At 36.8% G+C, this 26,578-nt stretch overlaps 1 protein-coding gene across 4 annotated transcripts in view; it reads right to left on the bottom strand.

The window, feature by feature from the left end:
- The window catches only part of GAS2 (growth arrest specific 2), a 127,860-nt gene that overhangs the window by 40,831 nt on the left and 60,451 nt on the right, over nucleotides 1-26,578 (bottom strand). For all 4 annotated transcript variants that reach the window (XM_057317403.1, XM_044389047.3, XM_057317404.1 and 1 more), the window contains 2 exons: nucleotides 18,584-18,725; nucleotides 12,506-12,613 (listed from right to left, as the gene is read on the bottom strand). In XM_057317403.1, coding sequence (XP_057173386.1) covers nucleotides 12,506-12,613; nucleotides 18,584-18,725 — 250 coding nt within the window. The remainder of the gene's footprint in view (nucleotides 1-12,505; nucleotides 12,614-18,583; nucleotides 18,726-26,578) is intronic.

Below are 26,578 nucleotides of genomic sequence, written 5' to 3'. Positions count from 1 at the left end.
GACATTAACAATATTCCTAAGGTTAAGTTTTCATCGTTTTTCTGTCAAACCAGGACTTCAAAACACCATGATTGTTAAAAAAAACAAAAAAAAAAAAACAAAAAAACCCAGACTGGATAACATTATCATGGCTAACACACTGGTGGATGATGACAAATTAATGGGTAACTATTTGTCTGGTGTTGCCATTTTAGACTGTGACCCTTGGAGACCTTATGCCTAATGCCAAAGTTGGAAAAGAGATTTGAAAATTATCCCTGCCCTTTACCTGCCTTCAAATGAGCCTTCAGACAGACTACTTAATTATCTCTGCCTCACATATTCTCTGAGGCTGGATTTCAAGAAAAAATATGACAAATGGCATGTTCAGAATAAAAGAGACTGTTAACCAAGGGAAACAATGGATCTAACATTGGATGGGTTGGTTTAAAAAGAGAATGAAAAAGCCCTTTAAATGGAGGTATCTCAAGTAATTATAATTTTTTTCTATGGAGTTTATAGTTCCCTAAAATTTTTCTATAAGACCAAGTAGATTATAAGAACTCTGGGGTAAAAAGAAGGCATTTCTTTATAATAGGCAAGAGCATTAGAAGAACAATGTGAGTGTAGTGTGGGAGGATTAGAGGTTGGTAAGAGAAGCAGGTGCGTAGAAGAAATGACAATGTAAAAAAAAGCTACAAATGGGGCGCCTGGGTGGCACAGCAGTTAAGCGCCTGCCTTCGGCTCAGGGCATGATCCCGGCGTTATGGGATCGAGCCCCACATCAGGCTCCTCCGCTGGGAGCCTGCTTCTTCCTCTCTCACTCCCCCTGCTTGTGTTCCCTCTCTCGCTGGCTGTCTCTAGCTCTGTCAAATAAATAAATAAAATCTTAAAAAAAAAAAAAGCTACAACTAGAAGACTAATGTCATGATGTAATGATTTCTTGCTGGTGTTCTTTTAGGGAAATGGAACATATTGGTAAATAACTCACTGGGATTTGTATTTTTTTGGTAACACCAGAATTTTTACCGCAAAGCGAATTGAGTATATATATCCTGAGGCCAATGTTAAAACCAAATTCTTATACCTTGTTCCTCCCAAATCTATACAAAGATTTCCTCAAGATCTTAGTATGCTTCTAACAAGATGGCAGGAATTGGCAGAATATATTCCAAAACAGCACACAACCCAGCTTCAAATGAAAATGTTAATACTAGTAAAATTGGAACACACCATTCCATTGAACTAAAATTTGATGTGAGTCAGTAAGGTTCTTGCAATGAAAGGCTTGGCAGTTAGGTGATGATGGCACCTTCCGGGTGCAGGACTGAGAGTTCATGTTTTTAGTGAGGAACTGAAATTCAAAATGCCAAGTTTAGAGGAGAAATGCAAGGCAGTCTAAAATGACCGAGTCATGCAGACACTTAACTAACTGATTTCATGAGAAAGATAACACTAAATAAACAAGTCCTAATTTGTTATAGTCAATGTTGCAATAAAAAATGTCCACCATCTTGACCACATTCAGTACAAACTCAGGATGGCCACATTTGCAAAGTGTCTCTTAATGAGTCTTGCTACAAACTGTTTATGCAACTTGAACCTGTGAAATAATTATGTACTGTTTATTTATTTATTTATTTATTTTTCAGTAGGCTCCATGCCCAACATGGAGCTTGAACTTACGACACTAGGATTAAGAGTTCTGTGCTCTACCGACTGACAGAGCCAGCCAGGCACCCCTAATTATGTACAATTTACAACGACAGATATTTCACTGGTTTCTTCTTTGTCTTCTAAAAGACTCATCAATCATTCAAGAACATGACACCTGGGGTATAATTGTTTCATTTCTTTCCCTTTTGCAAAAAATCATTGATATTAGTCACTAAAAGTCATTCACATTTATATCAGCATAGAACATACAAACCAAGAAATGTTCTTGTTGGGATGACGATAAAAGGAAGGAAGATAAAAATCTTATAAATGTTACAATCTCATTACTATGAAATGTCTACTTTGCAAGCAAGGCCAATGATCCTTACATTAAAAACACAGGAAACAACTAATTGTTTTCACTTATGTGAAGATAAAAAATAAAACCTCAAAGGGAAATTTTATTTTGTGAAACTTTAAATATATGGAACTTATTATATAAAAAAATATAATATTATTAACCCTGGATAAACCCCTTGCTAGTTGGATTACCTTGGGAAAGTTATTTAATCTCTATTACCTAGAGTTTCCTCACCAGTAAGATGTATAAATTAACAATCACACTGATTTTTCCCACAGAGCAGGAATGAAAATAAAGTGAGATGATGTACAGGTGAACATACTTTACAAATCACACAAAAGTAAGATTTACTCTACTGCCATGAAGTACCAGGACAAAAAGTTAGAAACAAATGTTATTTAAGAATCACTTGGCATCCATTTTTAGGGAACTTGCTTTCAAAAGCATCAATCGCTATGCCAAAAATGTTCGGGTTGCCCTTCATCATAAGTCTAATTCAGACCCTTTAATAAAAATATAAAAAGGTACAAAAGACAATTTCACCTCCCTACTCTACCCTAGCATGTGTAGGAAATCCTTTCCTACATAATTAGATTAAGGCTCTTAATCTGAACTGCATAAAAGCAAATTGGAAATGGAAATATGGAAATATATAACTACAGTAACTTGAAAATGTTCCTTAGTATCTTCATTCCCAGGATAAACTTTGGCTTCCAGAAGACTTTTCAAATCTGGTCAATATATTGAAAAGAAAATCAATGAATATGTTGAACGACGTTAAAACCATTCTGGCTGGTTTTTCTGATTTCTTTTCAGGGGGGTGTTATTGTTTTATAACTCTTTGTTTCCTGGGTTCTCTTTCGACACTCCAACAGGGCTGAGCTATTCAATCTCAGAGCACACCAACAAAGGCCTACGCAAATTAGGAGCGGCACGTGACGTGCCCGTCACTTAGTAATGGATGCTGAAAAGTTGAGCGGGAATACTCACATGACTTGCCAAAAGACTAGATGGTCTGAAACAGAATGAATAATGTATAGTTAAAACCATGGGCCCTGAAAACGGATATGTCGAATTCAAAGGAAGTTTGACCGGTAGAGCTTTGTGACTTTTGGCAAGTAATTAACTCACTAATGCTTGGTTTCCTAACTGTTAAAGCAGAGATAATAGTAGTGCTTGTCTCAAACAGTTATGAGGGCTAAATAAAAGAATCCAAAGAAAGTACTTAGAAAAGCAACTGACACGCAGAAAACATTCAGTGAATGGTAAATAGTATACGTAAAGAAATACGACAAAATAAAGGTTCTTGGTTTTTTTTTTTTTTTTTACAAAATCCTTGACTTGAAAAATCGACTTGAGAACTTTTAACAATCAAAATGCCAAATCACTGAACTAATTCAACTCAATATTGTGCCTTTTCATTACATATACATACATGTGTGTGTATATGCACATATACACACACATATTACTATATAAGACACACACACACACACACACACACAAATTTATCTTAATGGCAGGAAGGCTGTAGTGATACAGAAACTGAAAATGCAGATCATAGGATCTGTGCTTTTCTTCAATGAAGACATTTAATTTTCCAATGCTTCTGTAAGTTTAAAGAATTTTGATTTGTGGCCAGTGGAAAAAAATTGTTCGTTTATTTAGATGGAGTGCAATGGCAAAAGAAAGAGATTCGAGGTGAAATAGAGTCACACATGTATTGTACAACTTAAATCCATGGCAAATCCCATTGGAGATGAGTTAAAATGCTTATCAGGTCAGCTGAAAAGTGCACACAATTTTTAAAAACCTTCTCACTAAGTAGCCCATAGTGACAAATTCTCAGGGAAAAGGGATCTTTGGTTTTGAGTTCTCATTTATTTATTGTTCTTCACACTTGATATACCTGTTAACATTTCAGTGAAAGGAGCAGTGAGTTCTCCAATAAGAATATAGAGAACTGTCCCAATATATTAGCTAATCTTCCCATTCTTGTAAGAGATATTAAATTGCATTTTTTCTTGCATTCAAAAGTGGTGTCAAACGTCATATTGGGTGCAATCCTGGACAAAGTCAAGTTTGAATTTCTCCATGCTTAAAGATTTTCAAACTCAAGCGATAAATCTCAGAAAGACAGTACTCCATCAGCTAAATGTTTTACAGCAATGGTTAATCACTATTTATTTTGCAATCATCCAAGATCTATGCCTTTCTCAAGAAAGAGGTGAAGAGTACTTACTAACATTTGCAAAGTCCTTTGAGAGATGTGTTACCAAAGTGTAAATTATATCCATGTTCTTAGCCCAGCGTCATTGAACATGAATAAATCACAAACAAATGGAAGTGTCTTTAATGGAGCAAAATATTACCCCCCCCCCAAAAAAAAGAATTTGAAATCTGAAATTAAAGTGTCTGAATACATTTTAAACACCGTTGCTTGCTTTTCCTGAATTAGAGTTCAGTTTTGAGGCTGTTGGGCAAAGAAAGGGACCCAATTTGGAAATCCTCGTGTTCTAATAATAGCCATGCTTCTCTCACCATGAAATAGACCACTGTAAAGGCTGCCTGAGATTTTACATATATCAGAGGCAAACGTGGCCATATTTTTTTCATAGAAAAGAATATGAGCCATGAGATATTTGAAATCAAAATCACCACTCGCATAAATTGCAAATTAGATAAAAGGTTTATATTCACGTTACTCAAAAAATGAATTTTCAACATCCAGCTGCTGAGTAATGGCTGTTTCTGCAACGTTTCCACTAAGATAAATGAAAGTTTCATTTTCCCTGCTCCTTGTTTAAAACTCCTTTGCATTTTTACCCAACAGGCCATTTTTCATTACCAGGAAAGGTATGCAATTTGAACCATGCTACTTTTTACTCACAGTAAATCAATATGTGTCATAAGAACAGAAGAGAAAGTAATATCACTCGCTATCATTGGACCTTCCCTTAGAGCCAGTCCCAGAAGACACTGCCAGGTTGGGTTGCTATGGCAACCGAGCTTGTATGCCTCTCTTGCTTGGTTTGTTACAGTGAATTGATCTTTACCACACAGGTATAAACCTGAAGAATTTATATGGTAAATAAGAAATTACAAAGAATCAATAACAAGGTGTTTGACCTTTCCATTGATCGGAGATGATCTAATTCAAACATAGTATTAAGAAGGTGACTCCATAAGATTTCAAATTCCTTTGCTGACTTCCAACTAAATTCTTCATTGTCTTTTTTTCTGGCTTCTTAAGTAGTCACATTTCTCAAGATGTGGGGGAAAAATACCTTGAACCATTAGAGTGTTACCATGGAACCCCATATGAAGGTTTTACCCAACTACGAAGGTCTGCTATAAAAATCCCTTGACATAATATTAATCCACTTAAAAAATATCTACAATTAGTAAAAAGATTCACAAGACTCTACTGTAACATAGAAGAATTAAATTCTGATTTCTATGAAAAAGATACCAGGACAGATAATATATCTTATAATATAGAGAATTCTGCTTCGTTCTGCCTATTAAACAACATAGGCCATATAAAGTGTTTTGAACAGCATCTGGCATACAAGTAAACACCTAATCCTAATAAATATTGTTATAATTTCTATCACTATCATAATACAGTCGGGGAAACACATTATATCCCTTCTTTACAAAAGCAGGCACCATTGATTATGCAATTTAATGACCTCTGCATTTGGAGTATTTTTAAAGTAAAAATGATGAAAGGAATACACTACTATGTAGCTGAGCCTTAAATATATTGTAACAGGTGCAGGTCCTTTTTAGAGGACTAGCCTCGTGAATAAAATATTTGCATTTAATGGACATGCCCCAGGGAGGCAGCCTGGAGTGGAGTGTGTTATGTGTTTGGCAGTTGGGATTTCAATTTGTTCATCATACTACTTACTTGAGACCTTAAACCCTCTAAGACTTTGTATTTTTATCTGTAACAAAAAGATAAAAGCAGTTTCAAAACCAGCTGTGAGGTGGAGAGAATCCAGTGAGACAAGGCATAGAAAGTCCCTGCCGAAATGCCTGGTACAAATTATACTTCTTACATTTTAGCTGTTTTTCCTTTAAGGATTTTCCAGTCATTTCCTTGAATCATAGTTTCCAAATGGAACTTGAAGGTAAAAATGACTATAAATTCAATAATTCTTAGCAGTACTTTAAGATAGATGGGTTTTAACCCTGGCAAAAGGTATAAAACTTTCAATATAATTCTATGTTACAAATTCTTTTTTTCACTTCCTTCAACTCATAATGTTTTTCCCAAAGTATGTTTTCATGGCCTCCTAGTCCAAGATGATGCTTTTGGGGGGAAAAATGGCAGGAGAGGGAACATTTCTATGGTCAGATACATTTAGAAAATGCTACATAATACATCTCACTCTAGGAGTTAGTAGATCACATGAGCATATTAAACCCTCCAAGAAATCCCAGATAATCTCAGATAAATAAATCAGTATTGCTTTGTGGTCAAGAGCATTGAGTGGGAGTTAGGCCTGTGAATGCCACTTTTGCCGCTCATTAGTTTATCACCTTGGGAAGTTATTCAACTTCCATGCTTCGACTTTCTCATCTGTAAAATGGGAACAGCAACAGTATCTACCACGCCAGGATGAGAGGTTAAAATGAGATCTATCATGCGCTCAGACAGAGGCTAATAGAGTCAGTTCAATAATGAGAGTTCCGAAAGATGCCTGTTTAAACTGTTCTTTACAAATAATATCTCTGAACACCTTTCCTTGGAACACACTTTGAACCCTGCTAAAGTATAATGTTAGGGTAGTGACAAATTGTAATTAAGTCAAAGTCTATTCATCATATTAGTGCCCAAATCAAGTAGCATAGGAAGTCAGCTACCTCAGAATGGATCCCACTGGCTTGCTATTTCTTGCCAGAAAGTCCTACTACCAGGACAGTAGAGCAACTATGTTAACTGTAAAGATCCCGCCCCGTGGATCTTCTACTCATTAGAGCCATTGACATCTATTTCAAGCATTAGCAGAGATCAGCCTATCATCCTAAGCCATTTGCATGTCACTAATAATTGAGCCATAAGTTAAAGGGATATCAAAGGATTAAAGCTTTAATGATCAGGAGAGAGAAAACTGAGTATATGGCTCACTGATGGGGTCTGCAAAGAGAAGGGACATTCTCCAGATGTCAGCATGTTTCCTGATGCTAACCCAAAACAGTCTGATTCAGTTTTCAAAATGGAGAGATAAAATAGTACAGAAAGATAAGCAAAGGTGAGAGTTTCATCCAAGGAAACAATATGCTGCAAGTTCACAGTGAAATTCAAACTCCTCCCTCATCTAAACAACACCACAATTCCAATAAAGCCTCCTTACCCTTTTCCAGAACATGGGAAGCTTAGCTGATGACCAGAAAAAGGAGCAATCAGCTAATTAATCTGACACCTTTTAGAAGACTCTTTATTTCTTTTCAAATTTGCAACTGTATCAGGTTGCTGACTTTTCTGCTCTTAAAGAGTTCATATTTTTAATGTCAACACCAGCAATAAATGTAGAACAAAAAATTAGTTCATTCATAATTCTATGCCCTCGACAATTAAAAACTTAAATAATTATCCTGTTCCCTTCAAGTCTTAATCATAATTATATATAATTTCTACAGAGAGATAATTTATATGTAAATACAATTTAAAAGTCTAGTTTTTTCTACTTAACATCATATCTTCAGTATTTCCTCCCAATGATACATAGAAGTCTTCAAAATGATCATTGCAAGCATCTGAATGGTTATATTTTTCCATGATCAGACATGCAAATTATTTCTAATTGTGTTGTGGTACAACAAATCTCTTCCCTCATATAGTTCTTCCCATCTTGTAGATTAGTGGTTTCAAATTTCAGCACACAGCAGAATTACCTGGACAGCTTGTTTAAATACAGGTGGCTGGGTCCCACCTCAGTGAGGCCCAGGAATTTGCAATTCCACCAAGTTCCCAGACGATGCCAATGCTGCTTATCTGGGAGATCACCTTTTTTTTTTTTTTTAGTGTATTTTTTATTTTTTTAAAGTAAACTCTATGCCCAGCGTGGGACTTGAACTCATGACCCCAAGATCAAGGGTCGCATGCTCTACCAACTGAGCCAGCCAGGCTCAGGAAATAATTACTATTATTTATATGGAATATTATCACTATTGAGTTGGGATTGACATACCAAATCGTACATTTTTACGGCATCTAAGACATATTACTGAAAACCTTTCCTACAAGCTTATACAAATTTATATTGCCACCTGACTTCTTGATACTTGAAGCCTGGGTAGAAACCAACTAACCGAAAGAACTAAGACGATGGAAGATTCATATTTTTCTCCTCAAAATCACAACTTGAGGCCTCAGATCTACCTATTTATATTTCAAAGATATATACCATGGCTAAGTGGTAAGATCCAAACATCTGTTACCACAGAAATCAACAAGGAGCTTTTATCATCATTGTCCAATTTCAAAAGTCACTGAAAACTAACTGAAATATTTATACCTCGGAGCGGAGTAAATGTGTATCTTCACTATGTAGACACAAATTAGCTGCACTTAACTTGCTTGTCCAACAGATAGGTCAAAAACAATGTCACTCATTGGAAGACGTAGGGCAAAAATCTGACTTCAAAAAATTGTTTTTGGTAAGTTAGAAACAAGAGCATTCTGACTTTGGCAGGAGATTATTAGCATGTTTGCCTAAAAGCCACAATTGAAAATCTCAGAGGTTCTCCCTTGTACTAAAGGATTCTTTATATCTGGGTAGAGATTAATTCCTCACCCTTAAATGGAGATATATGCATATAAATAAACATGCCCACATAGCATATAGATGCGTGTATATAAGTAAACATTAGACAGCCAGATATGCAAAGTAGCTATTCATACAAAGGTTTCTAGAAACCCACAGATAAGACGTATGCTTAGCAAAGATATCTTCTGCAGAAAATGTCTTCCCAGCTCTTTCTCTATAATCTGCGAACATTCTTGTATTTTTCATTCTTATCTGTTGTTATTGTATCCATGAGTGTATAAAGAGAAGTTGTGTTCAGATACCTAATAACCATAAAACCATACATAAGTAAAGTGATTGGGGGTTGTCAACAAAGCTTGAAATCTAGTTGGCAATGAACCTGTTAACTCTGGCTTATATTGAGAAGTGTAGATTGAGAGTAAAAATATGAGAATCTTTTAAGATTAAGAGAATCTTGTATTTATGACTTTCTAAGGGATTTTTTTTTCTGAGTTAGTGTTTCAGGAATTGTGTTATCTTTAAGTAAGAGCTAAGTCAACAGTCCTAACAAGCCTTGACCCTAAATTGTTCTTTGCGTGGATGGGTTCATTATGACCATATGAAGACACTGCTACTCTCAGAATGGACAGAAAACTAGGGCATAAACACTAGTGTAATATACCATGTATATTTCACTGTATGTATGTTTTATATAATAATATGTATAAATGCATCTGCTTATATTATGTAGTAAATATGACCACACCTTGCAGCCGCAAAAGAGAGAAGGCAAATTTTAAAATATGTCAATGTTAAAAATGCAAACATAAGAAACACAGGACTGCAATGGAGAGACAGTGAGGCAATCACTCCCCTAGCGTGTTTGAGATTCTGACGATAAGCACTTCGTATTTAATCCAGGTGTTCAGAGCAACCTAAAGTTAAGATATTAACAGGAACAACCATATGATCACTTGAAAACCAATACCTCTACGTATTTTTGATCATAACTGTCAGTTCCTTACAGTGAGTGAGTGCAGAATGACAATTAATTGTAGTCCAAGCCACAAATCAAAAAGTACTAACCAAAGTGTATACACATCCATAAGACTTTTTTAGCTTATCAATTTAGTTTAGAAGAAGAAATAGGGAGATAACATGTAATAAAAGGTGCATATGGTCTACATGTGAAATTTCAGCTCCTAAACTCAATAGAATGGGAGGTGAAGTCCTCTAGGGAAAACAGAGACAAGGAGAGGGGCCTTTTTAAAACCAGTTTACTCCATCAGGGTGGGAATGGACCCCTAGCAGTCTGAAGGATAAGAATTTCAATGAGTACATAGTAATGGATATTTTCCTTTTCTGACAAATAGTTCTAGTTTCCAATTTATGCAGTGACAGTAAGTTTCCTTTCAAAAGGATTTGAAAAAAAATGGGCCACTTTTAAAGTAAAACCTGTTATATGTAACTAATGAATCGTTGAGCACTACATCAAAAACCTATAATGTACTGCATGCTGGCTAACTGAACATAATAATAAAAAAATAAAATAAATAAACAATAAAGTAAAACCTGTTATTAAAAAAACAACAGTGTGAATTACCCGTGGACAGTGTAAAAAGAGAAGGGGATTAGTACAGGTCATTACAGCACTGTTCTACAGCCCCTGTCATAGCTGAGTGATGCCGTAACTTGCTGGGCCAATCAGGAATGACCATATTCCAGTTAATTCTCTGATTGCAGGTTCACTTGGAACACTGGGAGCATGGAACTGAATGTGTGCAGTATGTGTATGCCATGTTAACCGATATTCAAATCAAATGCTATCACTCAGGACTTCGATGCAATTTTTTTCAGTAAAGCAAATCTCAATTCCTCTATAAACAAGACATGAAAAGAATTTCACCAAAAGGAAACCATTTTCTAAATAGAAAAACAGAGCATTGAAAAAATGCCTTAAATGTCCAAGATGATATAAATTTATCTTATTCATAAATATGGATATCAAATTCTCTGACCATTGACTAAATATGGAAGACCTGACACAAATAGACATATGTGATACATATTTTTGCTTAAAGATATTAGGTTATATTCTAGGGAAAAGTACCTACTCATGGGTTTGTCAACACTTCTAAAATAAAAAGCAATAATTACACAAATAAATGAAACCCTAGGTTTTGATTTTAGGCTCTAGGGCTTAACATTCTCAAGAAATCTGGGTCTCGAGAAAGGTTGACCTGAGAAAGGTCAACCTAGTAAAATTTAAACACATCTGTAGAGATGCTAAATTATTATTTTTTAATGTATTAAAGCAAAATAAGGCAGCTCGGCAAAAATAAACACGTGTGTTATTTTTGTAATAAAAAACAAGAGAACAATAAGCGAATACTAGGGCAACTGTCTATCTAGTGAGGCCATTTTCCAGATTTGTTCTCAAACCCCTAATCGTCATATATATTTTTCTCATTGTCATTACAAAGCAAAATAGCAATTACTACTTGGAAATTTCTTTTTAAATCAATAAAAATGGCCCTAAAGTTAGATTAAAAAACAAAAGGATCAACATTATTTTTGAAGGCTAATTACGATCAAACTTTTCTTCAAATAACATGTTGGAGAGCCTTAAAAAATTTTGTCATATGACTAAGTTTCAGTCAAAAGTTGAAGTTAAGAAACCTACACTGACAAAATTAATACTGGGTCATCACTGGTTCTGAGTATTGTTATGAATTTTCATTGATGGTTCTTGCTGTGCACATTCCTTCTGCTCCACAAAACAGAATAATAAGCAAGATATTTTAACTTATTCAAATGAGAGAATACAGTTCCTTTGAATCATAACCTCTGTTCTTTAGGAAAGGACTAAAAAATATGGCAGAAAAATACTAATTTCTAGGAATATAGTAATTAGTGTTATATTTTCATCTTATTTTTGAAAAGAAGAAACTTGGTCTTAGGAAATGTCACAAACTTATTTTGAGATGAAATTATCTTGATTATTCACAAAAAAAAAAAAGATCACAAGTGAAAACCATGAAATGTTACTTTGAGCCACTAATAACAACCTAAAACTGCTCATGATATCTAGTCCGATTTCTCTTTAGTAAAGTGGACATTAATGATCGTAAGTGATTGTAAAATGGACCGAGACCGCCAGAACTTTCATTGGCACACATTCATGCTTCTTTATTCTAACCCAGAAAACAAAGTAAGAAATGGCAGTCACTAATTAACTATGCCATTATAATGAGTTTGCATTCTCACTCTAGTTCATGACCCAAACTTCTTGAAAAAATCAGGTTCAAATCATTTGAAAAGTTACGAGGACCAATAGGATGATCATTTCCCAAACTTGGGATTCCAGGGCGGAATACTGTTTCTGTTTCCCATGGGGTTTGGGGCCTGGGGGCAGGGGGAGTGTTTAGTTCCTTTGAAACGAAATATATAAACAAAAAAAAGGAATTTGATTTTTCTTTTTCTCATTGTACTCGATCTCTATGATCTGTTTGGTGTGTGTGTTTGTATATATGTAAAAAGAGAAAGATAGTTCTATTTATTTAGCCCTCAGTAGTAATTATGTATAATATAGTAACAAATGTTCACACCTCCTACCTTCAAGTCCAACTGTTTGTAGCATAGGAGAAGTTCCTGCTTAGTTACGGGTCATGGTTCCCCTGTAATCCCCCGCTCAAGTCTTGAATAGTCTCAGAAAGGACAAGATACCAAGTGAAAAGTAAAACTTTACCCTAATGAAGAGGATCTTTTCTCCCACTCGGTATCTTCCTTGAGAAAGTCTCTCCACACAGAATTTGTTTGGGCATTTGCAAGGAGGATCTTCAGAAATTCGCTTCACCTAAAAGAGAAGAGCATACTAGTTCAATTTTCCTTAATCAGGTTCCATTAAGATTAATTTGTTCCGTGGGTTCAAAGGCTCCAGGACCGTTAATGCTTCTAAATTTGTTCTATACCAAACTACGGACATGATATGAGCACAGAAGTATTACATTAAATCCTAACTATGTAAAAGTCAGGCCCTGAAAGCATTTTCTGAAGGCCAATAACTGCACTAAGGCATAAGTTGGATGATGACAATAGTAATGAAGCTAGAGGATAATGACGGGCAATCAATCGGCAGTGTAGGAGTAATTAGCTAGGTTCTCATTTGGGGAGAATTAAAAGGATCGTGCACGTTGGGTTGCCAAGATAAACATACTGAAGCTAGAATAGAATGTATGTTAACAGGGTAAAATCTCCTCATTATAATTTTAATGATACTAATTTTACTATTTTCAAAATAAATGAGAATTAAATTGTTATTTTATTTAAAAAATGAGCCTACCATTTCATATTATTTGGAATTCTAAGATTTCCTTTAGGAAATCATCTCTACTTCACCCAGAGTCACCCAGCAATTCACTCTATGTCAGTAATTCTCACCTACCAAAACCCACTTTTGTGGCAGTATCTTACAATTTACATGTTGTATAGAATCCATGTCTGAATATCAGATTTCATCTCTATTTTATCCATCTCCCAACTCTTTAAAAAATACATAATCTAAGTGACATGAACCACATTCTAGGGTACAGTGGGGTCAGTGAATGTGGGCAGTTCTCCGAGTTCTACCATGTGTATTTTTTTCTAAATTTATTTGTAAAAATGTTTTTAAAGTAAAACTGTTATATATATATAAATTATGTTCAATTTATACCATTGCTAATTTATACCATATCTTTTCACCACATAAGGGCTTCCATGAAAAGAAAGGAAGGAAAGAAGGGAGAGAGGAAAGGAGGGAGGAACGGAGAAAGGACTTTGGCCATCCAGCAGAAAATTAGAGTCAGCATCATAAAAACACATGGCCCAGACTTTAAGAGAGCCATGCTTGGCATAGCTTCACTGCCACAAAGGAACTGGGCAAGGCAGTAAATTGGTGTTCGAGTAGTTCCTCTGCTAAGAGAAGAGAATCACGATTATGTATGGAAAGTGTTTCCATCTTGAAGTGTTCTTAGATGAAACACAGAAACTATTGGTATCAAATGAAAGAAAATACAAGAAACATATTCTCAAGTGACCTGCCCTTCTCCATTGCTTTCCTAGCTTTGAAAATGGACTTGCTTTTTAAAATCAAGGGCTTTTTTGTCATTGTGTGAGAGGTGGAGGCAGAAATGGAAGAGACAAGGGCCAGACTGTGGGTAGTGGAAATACATTGTTAAGTCAACAGTGACTGATGACATCTGAGCTTCTTATATTACCTGGGGATAAGTCAGTCTGGCAGGTGTTCTGTTTTTGGCCAGGAACTCAGCCAAGTTTCTGCTGAAATAGGATTTCGAGAGGAGCCTGATTACTCAGAATTATACTATCTCTCATCCCCAGACTGAGGAAGTTGATGGAGAAGAGGAAGAAAGTAAGAATGGTTTCTTAGAACTGTATTCAATTCCTTGTGTGGGAACACACTCACCGTGAGCAAAGGCAAACAGAGAACTCAAAACAACCCTATTTTTTTTTTTAATCACAGCTGATTCCCTCTATCAGGACGTCTGGAGAATATATTAATCTGAACGGACTCCATATTCAGTGTGTTTCTCTCATGATATCTTGATTAAAGAAGGTGGCATGGATTACCCGTATAAAAGGTCACCTAGTTTTTTTTTTTTCCAATTTTCCACAATACCCTCAGGAAATGTGAGGATACACTGAAAGTTTCAAACTGGTACTTATTGTTGAAACTGTTCACGGGATATGATATCTTAGGTCCACTTTTCTTTTTCTTTATTCTTTTCTCCTTTCTTCCCCTTCTTCTTTTGCTCCCCCTCTTTAGTCTCCTATTTTTTTTTTTTTTGGTGAAATAATAACCTTGCCAGAGTAAAAATAGCCAATATTATTAATGAAACACAGGGACTCTGCGAGCAATCTCTGTCTTACACCCCTCTTCTATAGCACACACTGCTGTTCGAGAATTTCAACTCCCCAATGGCTGTATATGCCTCACACACAGGGAAGCAGTTGCCATAGGAACTCTTTCCCTTTTCTATTTGACATAGGAAGCTCGATTTAAACCATGGGTAAGGGGGCGCCTGGGTGGCACAGCGGTTGGGCGTCTGCCTTCGGCTCAGGGTGTGATCCAGCGTTATGGGATCGAGCCCCACATTGGGCTCCTCCGCTATGAGCCTGCTTCTTCCTCTCCCACTCCCCCTGCTTGTGTTCCCTCTCTCGCTGGCTGTCTCTATCTCTGTTGAATAAATAAATAAAATCTTTTTAAAAAAATAAAATAAACCATGGGTAAGACCCAAATTATTTTTCTCTCTGCTCCACTGTTCCTGAAACAAAACACACCAATGAAAAGCTATCACTTAACCAGAATGTGAATATTTCAGTGCACTTTCCCTAGCGTAGAGTGAAGGGGACTGTAAGACCCTGCGGTGGCCAAATAAGACTCAGAGAATGCACTATGGCCTTTGATATGCCGCCGTGCATTGCCAACTCTAGACAGGGACTACAGTAAGCTGTATTTCTCAAACTCACATAACCGTGGAATTCTTTTCCCTATGGGGCCTCTGGCAGTGTGTCTGATTAAACATTATTTGAGAAATGCTGGTTTAAAGACTTTCAGAACAGAGTATTCTAGCTGGCAGTAGTACAGAAATATCCACTTGACACATTTCCTACATTCAATTAAAATCCCTTAACTAAAGAGATGGTTACGTTCCCAAACTCCATTTGGTAAACCTTACAGGGGGTTTAAGGCTCTTCTGAAATCCCCTTCATGGTTTGCAGTTGAGAGAACAGAACTTGGAGTAGAGAGAACCACAGAGCGACGGCCATGCCATTTTATTTATTTTTTAAAGATTTTATTTATTTATTTGTCAGAGAGAGAGAGAGACAGAGAGTGCAAGCGGGGGAGAGGCAGGCAGAGGGGGAAGCAAGCTCCCCATGAGCAGGGAGCCTGATGCGGGACTCAATCCCAGGACCCTGGGATCATGACCTGAGCCGCAGGCAGCCGCTTAACTGACTGAGCCACCCAGGCGTCCCAGTCAGTACCAACCTTGTTCTACTCCTTTCCAAAGTCCCTTCCATAATTTTTGCACCACCTTCTCTCTTCCACCCTTTTACTTCCCTACTCAAGGATGAGGGACGGCCACCCATGGGACAAGCTACTGAAGAAAAGGACCCCAGTTGCTTCTAGCTACTTCTCCCAGGTTCATGTAAATGGCTTCAAGTGGCAACAGTTCCACCATCTGCAAAGCTACAGCAAGGTTGAGTAGTACACGTATTTCCAGAGCACAGGGCTTTGCTTGATAAACAGAAAAAGGTAGAAGCTTTTTTACACTTTTATTACCTACATTGGTAATTTATCCAGTATGCAAGGCATAGGATAGATATGGATGAATAAAATACGATACTGTCATGGAGACCAAGAACCACACCTAGAGAAGAACGGGCATTTATGCCCAGTAAGGCACACACCTCATTAAATATACACAAAACTTTGGGGCATTAAGAACTAATTTGTCAATTTTGCCTGGGATAAGAGATGCTGACAAAAACTTCATATAGGAGGCCATGCAATCTTGAATTTTACAAGATGAAAAAGCACTTATATGAATATTCAAAGGCTGAATAAACAGAAGTCTGATGAGGAAAGCAAGTGAGGAAAAACACAGGATATAAAATTACCTTAGAAATTTGGGATTAGCAGACATGTTTACAATGAAAACATCCAAATGCAAGGATAAGTCCACAGGGTCAAAAATCCAGGAAAGACAAAATAGGCCAGAACATGGAGCGCTTACGTGGCATGTCAATGAGTTTGGGAATTACCCTGGAATGTGACAGGGAACCCCTATATAAATTTAATCAAATCTGAGTTGCATTTTTTGCTGATCATTCTGGTAGCAATAATGTTCAGGGGGGAGAATTTCAAGAACAGAATGGTAAATAGCATCAAATACAAGAAAGTGGTCTCATAATTTGCAAACTAAAAAAATTCATTTGAGAGGCGCCTGGGTGGCTCAGGTGGAGAAGCATCCTGACTCTTGATCTCAGGTGGGGTCATGATCTCAGTTCTTGAGATCCAGCCTAGTCTCTGGTCTCAGTCTCCAGGCTCAGCAAGGACTCTGCTTGTCCCTCTCCCTCCCTCTCCCTTCCTCTCCACCTGCATGGGCTCACTCGCTCATTCTCCATCTAAAATAAATAAATCAAAATAAAATCTTTTAAAGAAATTCATTTGACTCAGAGATTCATTCATTGAAAGGCTAAGGGTGACATCGGCCAGAACTCTGCCTCTAACGCATTGGAGAAAGTGAACGGAGGTGACAGCTAAGAGGAAAAGAACAAAAATCAAGTGCAGTAGCCCCAGAGGACACATTTATAAGAAAGTCTAAAGGAACATCTTACTCCTAAGTAAGTTGATTCAGAAAAGTGTAACTGGGAGAGAAGGAACATTGTTCTCATCAATACATAAATAATACATCATTGCCTACTGTTAACATAACATGCTCAATTTCCTTACACAATAAAAATGAAATACTATGACAAGGAAGGCACGCGACCAATCCTAAAAACAGTCCTGTGATTTTAAAATCCTTTTAGATGGCATTGTATTAAAATGCCCTTCCTAGTCTTTCATTCCTGAGTGGATTGAACAAAAGAAACGAAATTAAACTGGTATTGGCTAAGATACCTTGAGAAGCTCAGTTTTAAGTTTGCTGCCCTCAGAAATGGAAATTCTCCATCTGTCAGATTGTTGTACTTCTGCTTCCCTGAATCGGCAATAGAGAAAATAGTGTGCCACAGGGAAAAGCAAAAGATGAGGCAATCTCTCTTCTACACCCTATAGTGTCAGGCAGCCATTTTCCCAGCTCTTTGCAGCTCAGACTCTAGAGAAGGAAATTCTCAGCTATGGGCCAGCACTGCTTTTCAGTTCTGCCTGTTCTATATAACTGCATTATGGTTGGTGCTAGTTCCTAAGGACCTTCCCCATGTAGGAGACATACTTCAGTCTAACATCCCTGAGGTAACTATTTTTTTTTAAACTGCCCAAGTACTTTTTAGATTTGCACTCAGTGTTTCTGTGCTGGGAGGTGAATGCATGCGCACAATCAAACCCGCTTCCTACAACCAAGAACGACTTTTCACAGGCAACAGAGGAGCCAGAGAGTTTTAATTCATCCAGGTTGTTGTTCCTCCCAGAATCTGCTTTCTGTGATCGTGAGGGTCTACAAAAACATTCCCTCATCTGCCAAAGATCTTGACTCAAGGACTCTGCTAAGTAGAGGGGTGGGGACCCCAGACAGCAAAACTGGGTTGGAATCTAAGCTCCTTTCCCCTCAGCAGGTGATTCAATTCCTGTTTCAGTTGCTTCAACAAGAAAGGAGCCTTATGATAACAAGAGCACTTGAAAACAACGATAGATCCCGGCCCATAGCAGGCGGGTAGCTAAGGGCAGTTCTGTTCTCTGTGGGATGTTGGTGTTCTCTTCTCCTGCCTCAGGCTTCTTATCTGTGAAACAAAGAACCACCAACCAAAACCATCAAGGCTGAACTGTTTGCAAAGATAGTTTTTAGGAAGTGAACTTGTTATCCTAAAATTTTAGATACTATCAGTAGAATTCAGTGACACTTCATTTTAAATGACTGGCTTAGTTTCCGATCTCAAAATGACTACTTCTACTGTTGTAGGACTACAAACTTTTTCATAGTGTTTAAAAATGAATTTCAATGAAATTGAAATAGGTAAAGGTTAGTTTGACAAGAGATTGCACAGAATGAGTTTTGTCAAAAAGGACTAAGCGCTGGTAAGAAATCCAACCAGTTTTACTTACTGCGTCATCCAGTAAGTTCCCAGTACTTTTTTTTCCAGAAGACTTTGACGAGGGAGAAGGTGAAGGAGAAGGAGCAGAAAGTGTTTCTTCTTGTTCAATCTCTTTTTCCAATTTTATCAAACCAGGAGGCTCCACACCATACCTTTTAAAAGACACCAGATAAAAACGGATGCATAACTTCATATGTTACATTTGATCATGAACCCCGCAGGACCAAATCGTCGACTTTTTAAAACTGATTTTCTCTGGCACTGAAATGGTAACTTCTTAAATTGGCCTCCTTTTAAGCAGGAAAAAACTCATATATCTGATTTTGATATGGATATATACTTGTACACTTATGTTTAGATATGTATATCAACACATGAATAGACACCTGACATATTAAGAATAAAAATACTCCATGTGATACACGGAGGCAATACCATGAATTATCATGTAAAATTTAGTCTTCAGCTTTTAGATTTACTAGTTTTGAGGTTTGTAATTGAATTCCTATTTTGAACACAAGCTTGTTAAAGATGAAAATAGCAATCCCCAAAATGAACATCCTTAAATGATTTAACAGAGAAGAAATAACACTATTAATTATACACCTCCTCTGAGCCCAGAACGATGTAGTGTGGGGTTATACTGGGTCATAGGTTATACACTTAAGAACAACGTAATGAAAGCATGTATAGGGGTACAGAGAAAGAAAAGGATCAAGAGCAAATGGAGAAATAATTTAGAATAACAATGTTAAAAATTGTGTTTAAATTATCAATGCCATAGAAGTTCAAAAAGAGAAATGAAGTTGTTATTGGCTTCTTGTCTCGCATAATCATATTTTTCTTAGGCTAAATTTAAAATTGGTTTGGTTTCTTAGATGCATATCAGTTTACCGAGGTGGAGAAGACCGAAGATAATTCCAGAATATGAGAGTGTGAAGGACCTTTGGGATCATCCCATTATACTCTTTCATTTTTACAGAATAAAGAATGAAGATCCAGAAAGGTACAGAATTAACAGGAGCGAGACAAAAATGCAAACCCAGATTCTCTAAGTGAGGGCTGAGGCTCGTTTTCTCTGACATTTTAATCAGGTGCTTACATGTTAGAAAGGGGAGGAAAAAGTCATTTGGAAAGTTAAAAAATAGGTTATGGATAATCTACAAAGAAAATAATCTACATAGAATAAATATGTAGACAGTATGTCTACTACCCTAGAGTGAATAATATATTAAAAAGATCATTAAATGCAAAAGCTTAGATTATTGTCCTGTTCTCATGGCTTGTTATTTTAACTCCCATCATCACACTTGCGTTTAGGACACATTTCCGGAGGAAGCAATTTCCCCACTCTTAATGATTTGTTGTCAAGGGTGCTCAATTAGTTTAATTCCTGGCCTCTCTCTTTACTCACTCTTCTCCAACAAGATGAAGGGATTTATCAAATTGTAAAATCTAAGAATCAACGGAGCCTGCTTGACTCAGTTCACCCTTCTTCTAGGGAAGAAGCTGCCCACAGGAAGGCCTCCATAGAAATCTGCACCCTATTCATCTTTGTTTGTAATTAGGTAGTTAATTGGCCTACTTCCGGAGGTCAGTTAAAGACACTAAGAATATCTGTCCGCTTGGATCTTATCAGCAGTGAAGGTGATATTTGATGTTCCATCTGCAACTCCTTCATTTCATTTTCTTTTTTTTTTTCTTCCAGAATTTAGAGGGTAAGGATGGACGCTGTGTCAGCTCTTTGAATGCTGACAACTTAGAATTTAGTACAAAACAGTTTAGGCTGTCATAACAGAATAATTTTTAGTTAAATAAATCATTAGCTTTAAAAGACCTAGGCACCATTCATCGTGTTTCTAATGTTTTATATATTATCCAGTTAATGGGACATCATGGAAATATGCACTAGAGTGCAGATCTGTATCAGTGGAGACCACTGTCCAATTCACAGCATCCCCAAGAGCTAGCATAGACCCTGGCACACAGTATGTACTTAAGAGCTACCATGAGAATGAAAAAAAAAAAAATCCCATAGTATCATATAACAATGATTTTGGGTTCCAAATACGAATTTGGTTTCATTGTTCTGGATCTTTAATTGTACATCACTTTACTTTTTTTTTAAGGTTTTATTTATTTATTTATTTATTTATTTATTTATTTATTTATTTATTGCACGTGTGAGCAGGGCAAGGGGCGGAGGGAGAGGAAGGGAGAATCTTAGGCAGACTCCCCGGATGAGCGCGGAGCTGGTGGTGGGGCTTGATCCCACAACCCTGTGATCATGACAAGAGCTGAAACCAGGAGTCCGACACTCAAGTGAGCCATCTAGGCACCCCAACTGCATATCACTTTAATAAAACATGTCAATATTAAGTGCACATAAATGCTTTACTGAAAGTTTCTCCAGAAGATTTTAAACCCTATCCAAAACTAAAACAAATACTTTTTTTTTCTTGCTTTCTAGTACTTCATTAATTACACTGAACTCAACCCAGCATCTCATTACTGTTGACAAGTACCAACAACACTGATAGGGAGACTTGTGTATCATTCTTCCCCGAGGTAGACTTGAGCTCACTGTGCCATTAACCTACTGTTTGAATTTAGCAAATCACTTAACTTCTAGAAGTCTGTTTTCTATAAGAAAAGTAGAAGTGAAAATGGCCTGCCCCAAAGGTCTGATGTAATGGTGAGGGGAGGCAGGGAGAATTCTCGTTGGAACAGCAGCTGCTCTTGACCATCTTCAATGTATCCAGCACAGTTGGGCATCCTGACATACATTATTTCTGAGCCTCCTTGTAAGTTCAACATAAAATGGAAATTCTAACTCTTGTGCTTTAATGTTGTTGGGAGGGATTAAAAGAGTGTCCCTTACAGGGGAATCTGGGTGGCTCAGATGGTTAAAATATCTGCTTTGGGCTCAGGTCATGATCTCCAGGTCCTGGGATCAAGGCCCGCATTGGGCTCCCAGCTCAGCAGGGAGTCTGCTCCTCCCTCTCCCTCTGCCTCTTCCCCTGCTTGTGTGCGGGCTCTCTCTCCCTCTCTCTCTCAAATGAATAAATAAAATCTTAAAAAAAAAGAAGAGTATCCATTACATGCTCAGTACAGTGTCTAACACATGGCATAGCCTCTGAACTTGGGTTGATAACTGATGTATCAAAGGTTTTACCACTGGGAAACTGCAGCACTAAGGTGCTTTTGCCAAAGCTTGTTGAAAAATACATTATACCACCAAATGAAATAATGTAAGGGCCTGAAGATTAAGATGTCAAGTAGAATTATTACTACTGTTTATATTATTACTATTGTTTGTATCCTTTACAGAGGAACTTATTACAGGCTTTCTTTATACCAGTTTTCCTAGAATTATGAAACAGCAGAAATATCTCGGTGCTGAATGTAGCAGAGCAAGTTAGAAATTCAGCTTTGCTCCTAACTCGCTGGCTGAACTTCAGCAGGCAACTCTTTTTAATCTCCCTGGACTTCTTTGAATTCTTAGTGCATTAAGGTATAAAATTTTGTTATATTTAATGTTCTTAAGAGAATAACACAAACTGGGCAGTGAAGCTAGAGCAATTTAACACACTAGAACTCACAGCCAATTAAAAGTCAATCATAAGTAAGAACATCATATTTGAACGTATAAATTAAGCCAGTTGGAAAATATGATTTCATTTGTAATTGTTGGTGGTTTCAGGCCACCTTTCAGGAATAGGCTGCATGATTTTTTACTTTTCTTTCTTTCTTTCTTTCTTTCTTTCTTTCTTTCTTTCTTTCTTTCTTTCTTTCTTTCTTCTTTCTTTTTTTTTCTTTCTTTCTTTCTTTCTTCTCTCTTTTCTTTCCCTCTCTCTCTCTTTACCAAGTATAATAATAATATATTACTAGAGGAATAGCAGGCTTCACCCCGTCCGATACAAAGTAGACTAAGTTTGAACGTAGTTGGTAACAAAGTCATACGTGGAAAGCCTTGCTCTGGAGATTTTTCTCTATCTGGGAATGCTGAAAATTAGCTCTGCCACTGAACATAGAAAATCAACCCTAAGCTCCAAATCTCTGCTTATATTGGCTTTTAAATACTTCAAGCTGCCTAAGGTAGAGTCAGCCAGTCCCAAAATGCACACTTAAATACGATTCATTGGCTTCCTGTCTGTCTGGAGATGTCAACAGGCTGTAAATCACGACATTCCCCTGGGGCTGGGGGCTCACACCTGCAAGCCAACTTACTCACCAAACAGGTCTTTTTTTCTACTCTCCAAAAGGCTGCTTCATTCTGGTTTCCATGATTAATTCTATAACACTTCACGTTTCTATTTTGTCTGTGAGGTTTTCACAGATCTATACTGTTTTCTACTCCTTTCCAGCTACACGATTTTCGAGTTTTGGGAGAAAGAGTTTTGTTGTTTTCACACTGAATAAGGGTCAAACTAAAGATAGCAAGAAGGTGGATGGAATCCTCTAAAACCAAACCCTCCCATCTGTATACCCCAGTGATGGGAGAGTAGAGTAAATAATGAAAGGGCAAGGAATTTGGTTTTGTCTCACTGAAAAAAAAAAAAAAGCAAAGTGCTAGGGAAAGGGTCTTCTGGTTAATGACTTGATGAAGAGGTTCTAGGAATGGCTTTTTCATTTTTCTGGCACATGACATGATTTTTTGAGATTGGTCTAGATGACATAATTGAGCTTTCAAACTGAGCCCTGAACTAGAGAATTTACTCATACTATTTAGTAGACTAGAGTTTCAAACAAAAGACATCTGGGACCTATTTCAGTAGAGTTAGGGGGACACATTTTAGAAACTCCCCTTTTTTAAGGCAGATAAGTTTCTAAACAGATGAGTTTATAGTTAACAGACAGTTTATAGATTCTTGCAAGATAGTTTCACCCTATTTTTATTCTGTTTTGAAGTAACTTAAAGGCAGATTTACATTTGGAAGGAAATTTCATCCACGTGAACACATGTGATTTCTTAGCAGTCAGAGTTAAGGGCTTTAAATAGAATCCATTAATTAATAAACCTTGTATAAGAATATTATTATTTTAAGCAACACTTCATGAGGTCATGGATTAAAATAGGAGACTAACAAAAATGTTCACCAAGTATATTTCTTTCAAGTAGTCATAAATTTTGTTCAAAATTAAGGAAGCACTAAAAATAATAATATAAAAACTTCATTAAGATATTAATTATTGATTATGGCCCCAAACCAAAATATCAAAAGTTTTTAACTTTTAGCATTAGGCTAATCTTAATTCTGTAGTCTAGAAAAGGTTGAATTCATAGGAACATTTTTCAGCAATGAATATCAAAGCATTGTCATTAGAAAGATCTTTCAGGTTTTATTGACCTGCTTTTACTGAGTGTTTTACTTTTCAAAGGGAAAACATGGATATTTTACACTCAGAAACTGACAAGGTTTCTGAAATATTAACAGTGGGATTTCACTCTCCAGTGATGATAGCTCTATTTAGTTGAAAATAAAAGGAAGTTTTACCCATGAGAACAAAAATAAGTGGTCTCATTCTCCCATCTCAGAACTCAGAGAAGCCCCCAGCTCTCAAAGGGCTTCACTGAGTGTTCCCAGGCAGGAGAACATGGCAGAGAATCAGAAACGTCTTGAGAATCATATCTGAAGCGATGTTGATGCTTTTAAGATGACATTGATGTAATTCTAAGGAGTTAATGTTTAGAATTAAATGTAAAAAAGCATCACCTATCAGGGACTACTTAAAAATGCTCACAACTCACACAATGGTACTGGGGGCTCTGTTATGGTCAAAACCCATCTAGTGTGTGTGCAAATGACTGTGCTGATTCGTAACAGCTCTCTCCCAAATCACTTCTAGTTTTGGTTAAAGATGTCCTAACTCAGCAGTTTATGTAATCCTCTATGGAGGAGCAGGGAGAGGAGGAAGCACAAAATAAGGATGCAAACATAGTTTTAATATGTTCAAAGAAAAATTTAGGAGTAAAATTAGATCAGGTGGATGAATTTTCCCTTTTTTCCCCTTTAACTAATATGCCCCAACATACAGCTTAGGGAGTGAAATCTGGGTTTATTGGGTTGTCTGTAAAGCACAACTGAACTTCCATTAAAATAAAAAAAACTCTTCAAATGTGTACAGATAGAAATTTAGGTAGACATTTATATTTAAATGTTTACTCTATCCAATTGGTATTCAACTGTTTTACCTTATGCTGCATACGACAAAAGTAACACCCTGAATAATCTCAGCATATATTCTGGTTTTCAGTGTAAGTGCAGTATTTCACATCATTCAAGTACGTGAAGAAAATAAATAATGATGTTTATAAATTGAACACTTTAACATAAGGGTTATCTTAATCCTTAGATAATTCCTTTGTGAAATTAGTAACATTTTTGTAATATGAATAATTACTGCTTTTGCCAGCTTATGCAGTCATAAGTGTGGTCAGAAATGGAGCAACCCATTCTTATCATAAATAACAATGATGGTGGTGATAATAATAATAATAATAATGGCAGGAACTAAATTTGGGGGGTGATGGATAGATTTATGGCATAGATTGCGGTATTGTTTCACAGATATAAACTTATATCCAAACTCATCAACTTGTATACATTAAATATGTACAGTTTTTTGTATGTCACCCAATAAACTGGTTAAAGAAGAAGAAGAAGAAAGAAAAAGAGAGAGAGAGAAAGAGAGAAGGAGAGAAAGAAAGAAAGAAAGAAAGAAAGAAAGAAAGAAAGAAAAAAAAAATGGAGCTACCCAGAATCTCAATTTCAAAATATTTGGGGGAAAAAAACCCCCACAAAACTTGACATGATCCTTCACATGAAATTGACCAGGCCATTAAGATTCTCTGTCATTAAAATTAAGATTTTAATTTGTTTTATATCTTATGGCAAGGGGCAATTTATGCCAGACTTGGAGCTGAAGGAAAGGGGATTTCTAAAGGGATTTTGTCACTGGGTAGCTTGTCTTCTCCTTTGATGATTCCATCATAGTTAAAAAGTCTGGCCCAGTAGGATTCTTAATCAGAATGTTCTAGTAATAAAAAGCATAATTACAAAAAATAAAGTAAACCCAGAAAACAGGCAAATAATACAAACTAAACAAGAGGATAATGATATCTCACAGCTAATTGTGCAGATGGTGCAACTCCTTCTCTTTACCCGTATATCACGGCTTTCGGAATCACGATGCTGATTTGATTCAGATATTTAGATTAAAACAACAAAATGGAATCTGGCACTTTAGAATATTCTAGCACTACCATCAAAATAAACAACTGAACAAAAAGTGTTCTGCATAATCTATAAAGTAGGAACCATCCATGTTTCTCTCACTCTAACATTTCAGTGGCAGCTAGCTACTCATTTATTGAGATTTTACTTTCTGTGTTTTCCTTCCCCCTGTATTTTTAACTTTCCCCTTTTTAGATGATATCTGTGGAGTCAAAAGGATATCTATTTCTTTGACTCCAGGTTGTTTGCCCTACAGGCCAGAAGCCCCAAGACTGGGTGGCTTAGCAGAGTCCCAGAAGTAACTGATACCTTTGTCTTGCTCCTTCATAGAACCCAAGAAGGTGACGGCTCTGCAGGGCAATGGGGTTCAAAGAAACAGTTGGAACTATAAGCTCAAAGTAAGCCCCAGTAGTAGAGACCTGGGTGGACAGAGGATGAGGGGACCGTCTCCCAAGGCCTTCACGCAGTGTCTGGGAGCAGTATGGGAGAGAATAGGGAAACCTCCAACTGTCTCAAATTGGCTTTTTCACTTTGAGTGGAGCCTCAGCCATGTTTAATTTGAATTTCTTTAAAATGAAAGAATCTTCCTCGTACCCACTTATTGTGGTAAAGTAAAATTCATACCTGATGTACAATTTGTTGAGATTATGTTGGTTATCATGTTTTATGGAACTTGGAGTTACTCCTGATTGCAGGTTAATTTTCCATTGGATCAAAAACAAAAACAAAAACGAACAAACAAACCCAGGTCTAGTCACTGGCAGCAA

This window comes from Ursus arctos, unplaced genomic scaffold (assembly GCF_023065955.2).
Source record: "Ursus arctos isolate Adak ecotype North America unplaced genomic scaffold, UrsArc2.0 scaffold_23, whole genome shotgun sequence".
Taxonomy (NCBI): domain Eukaryota; kingdom Metazoa; phylum Chordata; class Mammalia; order Carnivora; family Ursidae; genus Ursus; species Ursus arctos.
Note: the sequence above shows the minus strand (reverse complement) of the source record. Positions and strands in the feature narration are given on the sequence as shown.